The following is a 5,824-nucleotide window of genomic DNA, read 5'->3' on the forward strand; positions in this document are numbered from 1 at the left end:
AAAAAAAAAAAAGAAAAGAAAACCAAAAAAAAAGAAAGGAATCTGATAACCAAACCTAAAAAAACCCAAAAAAACAAAAAAAACCAGAACTATTCAGGGCCCTCCACAAACCACAGCCAAGCCTAAAGTCATCCAAACCCACAATGCTCCCAGGAAAGGAGGCTGACTTACTTTGCACGCAGGTGGCGAAGCCTGGGTTTTTGGTGTACGGAGACCCATACTTGTTGATGCAGTCTGCAGGAAGAAAGGGAATGATGTCAGTCATCCTTACGAGACCGGACGGACGGCAGAGCCTCTGCTTCTGGGAAGCTCTGGAGAGGCAGTTACCCTCCTTACCTGGGGTGCTATCACCCTCCAGAGACAATGCCGCTTGTGTTCATACAAAACATTTTAGCCCCAACCCCGACAAACAGGGAACCGCCTCCAGCAACTCAGCGGAGCTGGGCACCCACACTTGCCAAGTGCTTAAAGCACCGCCCACAGTTTCGGGGGGGTTCCTCCCGCCATATGGGAGAATCACCGGGAATGTTCACTAAGTTTCCTGACAGTACTCCGAAAGCTAAACTTCATTTTCAAGTTGACCCCTGTTGGGAAATGCTGTCCTTAACTGGAAAGCCACTCTGCTTTGGAGAAAGCCCCTCTGTGCTCTCTGACTGGCTGGACACAGCTTGACAGTGGACATCCCGCTAGGGCGGCCAGGGGGAGGTGAGGCCTGGCATGGGCACATCCAGGGATGGCCCGAGACGGAGACTGTGCGGAACGGTGCGGGGCCTCGACCTGGCCCTTCAGTGGGTTACTGTTGCTTATGCAGGTGCAGAAAGGATGGACGGACAGCGGAAGGCCTCCTGCGGGTATGCCGTGGACAGCTGGTCATCCCCTGCTTCAGAACTCAATCCCAGCACACCCAGGCTGGCGCCTGGACTTTCCGGGCCAGTTCCAGACCCACTGTGTGTGTTCCAGATATGGACCCAGGGAAGGACCCTTTAGGAGGACATTTACTAAAATGCACTTTGCAACATTAAAAAGGAAGACCCTGGAATACATTTCTCTCCTTCTAAGTGAAATGCACTCGAGGAGCTCTGAGACGGTGTCAGTTAAACAGGCTGACCCGGGGTCTCCAGGCTTCCCTTTCTTGCTGTCCTCCCTTCTCAAGTGTGCACTGGGGGTCTCCGGAGGCTGCCCCACACGCCCCAGCTGCTCTGATGGCTGAGATAACATCTGTGCATTCCTGTTCTTCAAATTAAACAGAAACACTATTCAGTGTTCTCGGTTTTAATTAAGAATACGGTAAATATCAGTCCGTACAGCCCACATGAACATGGACCCCTTTGGGGTCCTCAGTGACTTCAGAAGTGTTTAGTGCTGAGATCAGAAGACTGGAAGACAAAATCCATTACATGTCCTGACAAGGAGCTGAGCCTGGCGTCACCTCAGAGAAGGGGGTTGCAGATAACGGCATTTGCCTGAGGTTCCACTAACACGGAAAAAAGCTGTGGTATAAAATAAACAGAGAATCTTGTGTTTCTGACCCGCATGTTCCGGACAGTTCCACGTGCACCATGTGATTAAGAATCTTCCTTCCAAGAGTTACGTGGTGAGGAGATGCCTCCAGCATGAAACACATACCCCCCAACTATGCCTCCACGACAACCAGAGTAGAGAAGTAATTGAGACTTACCTAAGTATCTTGGGTAAAAATAGTCCTGTGGAAAAAGAAAGAGAAAAGGCAAGCGTTGACTGGCAAGCTACAAAGGTCTCTAAGCAACATAAGCATCCGCCGGTTAATCAGAGGCTGCTCCAGGGCGGCCGCCCCACCCAGGGAACCGAGGGAAAGTGACCGGGGAAGCTGCCGTGCTGCCGACTTGGCTTCTGCAGACGGGCGCTTATGAAGCCATCGGCACAACTGCGGTGAGACCAACAAGCAAAGGCAGGGCCATTTCCAGCTGCGTGGGAAGCACCAGCCGGTGTGTCCAGCGGAGAGGCCTGTCCAGGAGAACAAGAACGCCTCCAAGTAAAACCCCAATCTTAGTTCCCTGTTGATATCAGGGTCTCTAGAACCCAAAGACCTTAGTTCTCTGTTGACACAAAGGTCTCTCAGAACCCCAAAGACCTTTCTTTTGGCACACGGGCATCGGTTTGCACTTATTGTATTGGTGAAACAAAATTGGTATTGCATGAGGCATGGAGGCTGCAACGAAGGATCTTCTTATCCACGAAAGCACGCTGACGAGGTCCACATTCGACACAAGTGAGCTGCCGAGTCCTGGAACCACCTGCCCGTCACTTGGCCAGCAGAGGCCAGACGGAAACTTCTTCAGGATCCTTCCGCCATGGCCCATAGATTCTAGGGCCACAGCCTGGTTAAAGCAGCCTCCAATCTCCAGCTTAGGGTCAACCATGCCAGCAGTTTGGCCCTAAATGCTCTAAACCAAGAGACCACAGTCATGACAGAATAGTCCCAGCGGCCTCTCCATGCTGCGTATGTCAGCATTTTACACTATTTTATGAAACCCTCACAAACAACATCCAGGAAGGTCTTTTTAATCCCATTATCAGGAATGAGGAAACCTGGCTTCAGGATGGCGTGAGATTCGCCTGGGGGCACGAGGTTCAGGATCAGCAGGCACTGGTAGCATTTTGCAGAGAGGCGGGCAGAGGCGGTACCCAGCGCCATCTGCAGCGTGCCTCTGGCTTCATGTGCTGGCTTTGCACCGCTTTTCTGCCTCCTTCCCACCTCTTTCCCACACTTGCTGGCCTCGCCACACCTTTTGTGGGAAGAGCCTGGAGGGCCCCACCCCAGCCCCACCAACACCTTCCTGAGGCCTGCTTGGATGTGTTTTCACAAAGTTGTGTTCCAGGAGAGATGGGATGCTCTTAAAATCTTATTCCCTTAAGAGAAAGGAAGGGTCAGGGTGAGCTGGTGTTCAGCTCATGTGTCTGTTGGAGGGCGGCCGCCCTGGAGGTCAGGAGGGCCGCAGACCTGGCACACACACCCTCATGCCTGCCCTCATTTCTCTCACTTCCAATTTTAGTCATGGCAAACTCCAAGAAAAGGGGTGACCAGCAACACGAGTGAGCCCTGGTGGAGGTCTGGGGCAGCGACAGGTTCCTCGGCTTGGAAGGAGAAGGGAAGTGATGGGGCTTTATCTCAAAGCGGGAGGCTCTGGCTCTGAAATAAAAGACTTAGGGGGGATGCAAAAGGTGTCCTTTCAGGTTTAGGAAGCCAGGGATTGAAAACAGCTAAGAGCCAGTGAGCAAACGGCCTAACTGTACACAAATGTTTGCATTTCCACAGCTTGACAGCAAGTGTATCCTATATTTCAAAATCAAGACTAGTCATACTACTTAATGTGTAATCCATATTAATACCAAGTTTTATTGTTGCAAAAAGGCATTATTCATGGAAAACTTATGCCAATCTCCTCTCAGTCAGCCATACCTACGGGAATGGGGTTTCTGAAACCACAGGGTTATAACCCTGGGCAGTGTATCCCAATTTGCATGCTTGATTATTTGAGGCGATAATGGAGGCAGAAAGCGTGAACCAGTTCCACCTGTGATCCAGGGGAAAGACGGTTCAATCCTGAGCAAGAGTAAAGTTTGACAAATAAACCTAAAAACGCTGCACACTCTCAAGAGAAAGGGACACTTCACGTCGTCCTTAGAACATTCTGGCCAAAGATGTAAGACCCAGAAATGGCTATGAGTAAAGGCACCCGGATAAGCTCCCTGACCTGCAGAACCAAACACAGAGCACTTTGTTCTCAAAACCCTCCCGCTCCAGTCTGCACTACAAGTCGTTCAGGTGCATAAACCTTGGCCTGAAGCCCTGCATTCGCTGACTCTCCAGAGCAGCACCCCCAGGAGTCCCCATGGAGCAGAGGCCGCCACTCAGGAGGCTGAGATTTAGAACCAGGAGCTCCTTACATACACACTGACTCTCTTTCTTTTCGACCTAGGAAGAGCGAGACCTGTGGTAATGGGTTGGTGTGCTGGGGTTAGGTGAGGGCAACAGTGGGAAGAAGCTGGGATTCCCAGGCTGGAAACAGCACCATTTGGCCCCTGGAAATCCTCTCCCTAGGGATCTGATTCTGTTTTATTCGAATAGCTACAGATAAAAATAAGCGAGCAAACCACTGCACTGTCAGCTGAAGCTTCAAGAGGAAAAAGACAACATCTACCTGCCCAGCATCGAGCCTGGTACTGACTGTCCCCCAGAGGCCTCAGGAGCCATCACCAAACACGTGGATGGATGACAGATGAACAGTGGACGAGTGCATGAAAGAATGGATGGGTGAATAAATGAGTGGATGGGCGGAGAGATGCATGAATGAGTGGGTGGATGGATGGATGAGTGACTGGATGAATGAGTGAACAGATGGATGGATAGATGGATAGATGCATGGACAGATGCATGTACTGACAAATGCACAGATAGATGAATGAATGGATGCATGACTGAATGGATGGATGAGGGAATGGGTGGATAGATTAGTGAGTAGGATGGATGAGCGAGCAGACAGATGCATGGATAGATGAGTGAGTGGATGAATGAATGAATGAATGAATCAGTGGATGAATGAGTGGATGGGAATGAATGAATGGATGAGTGAGTGGATAGAGATTGATGAATGAACGAATGAGTGGATGGATGAGTGCGTGGATGAAAGAGTGAATGAGTGGATGGCTGAGTAAATGAATGGAGATGGATGGATAAATGAATGAGGTGATGGATGACTGAGTGAGTGAATGAATAAATGAGTAGATAGATGGATGAGTGGATGGATGCATGGATGAATGAATAAAATAATGAGTGAATAGATGGATGAGTGGATGGGTGAATGAATGAGTGAGTGGGTGGATGAGTGAGTGAATGGATGAATGAATGAAAGAGTGGGTAGAGGAATGGATGAGTGAGTGGGTGGATGGGTGAGTGGATGGATAGATGAATGAATGAATGAGTGGGTGGATGAGAGAGTGGATAGATGAATAAATGAATGAAAGAACAGGTGGGTGAATGAGTGGGTGGGTGAATGGATGAGTGAATGGGTGGAGGTATGTGTGGATAGATGAGTGAATGAATGAGTGTGTGGATGGGTGACTGGATGGATGGAGATGGATGAATAAATGAAGGAAGGAGTGGATGGATGGATGAGCAAGTGGCCGGATAGTTGAATAAATGGGTGGGTGGATGGATGGATGGATGAGCGAGTGGATGGATAGCTGAATGAATGGGTGGGTGGATGGGTGACTAGATGGATGAAGATGGATGAATAAATAAAGGAAGGAGTGGATGGGTGGATGGGTGAATGAATGAATAAGTGGGTGGATGGGGGAATGAATGAATGAGTGGGTGGATGGGTGAATGAGTGGGTGGATGGGTGAATGAATGAATGAGTGGGTGGATGGGTGGATAGATGAGTGAATGAATGAGTGGGTGGATGGGTGAGTGAATGAGTGGGTGAATAGATGAGTGAGTGAATGAGTGAGTGGATGGGTGGATGAGTGAATGAGTGGGTGGATGAGTGAATGAATGGGTGGATGGGTGAATGAATGAACGAGTGGGTGGATGGGTGAGTGAATGAGTGGGTGGGTGGGTGAATGAATGAGTGGGTGGGTGCATGAATGAGTGGGTGGGTGCATGAATGAGTGGGTGGGTGAATGAATGAATGAGTGGGTGGGTGAATGAATGAATGAGTGGGTGGGTGAATGAATGAGTGGGCGGGTGAGTGAATGAATGAATGGGTAGGTGAATGAATGAATGCGTGGGTGGATGGGTGAGTGAATGAGTGGGTGGATGGGTGAATGAATGAGTAGGTGGATG

General features: G+C 49.7%; 1 protein-coding gene across 3 annotated transcripts in view; it reads right to left on the reverse strand.

Moving 5' to 3' along the window:
• GAS6 (growth arrest-specific 6) overlaps positions 1 to 1,772 on the reverse strand; it is a 33,753-nt gene extending 31,981 nt beyond the window's left edge. Inside the window, exons 1-2 of one of the 3 annotated variants that reach the window (XM_011933933.1) lie at positions 1,679 to 1,730; positions 172 to 234 (exon numbers count right to left, since the gene is read on the reverse strand). Coding sequence is in view for 1 of the 3 variants with exons in the window: in XM_011933932.1 (XP_011789322.1) it covers positions 172 to 265 (94 nt within the window). In the remaining 2 variants the exon portion in view is untranslated. Of the gene's footprint in view, positions 1 to 171 lie in introns of all 3 variants that reach the window. The other 2 variants (XM_011933934.1, XM_011933932.1) reach the window with 2 other exon arrangements.
• Positions 1,773 to 5,824: the final 4,052 nt, after the last annotated feature.

The sequence above is a fragment of the Colobus angolensis genome, unplaced genomic scaffold (assembly GCF_000951035.1).
Source record: "Colobus angolensis palliatus isolate OR3802 unplaced genomic scaffold, Cang.pa_1.0 Scaffold13, whole genome shotgun sequence".
Classification (NCBI taxonomy): domain Eukaryota; kingdom Metazoa; phylum Chordata; class Mammalia; order Primates; family Cercopithecidae; genus Colobus; species Colobus angolensis.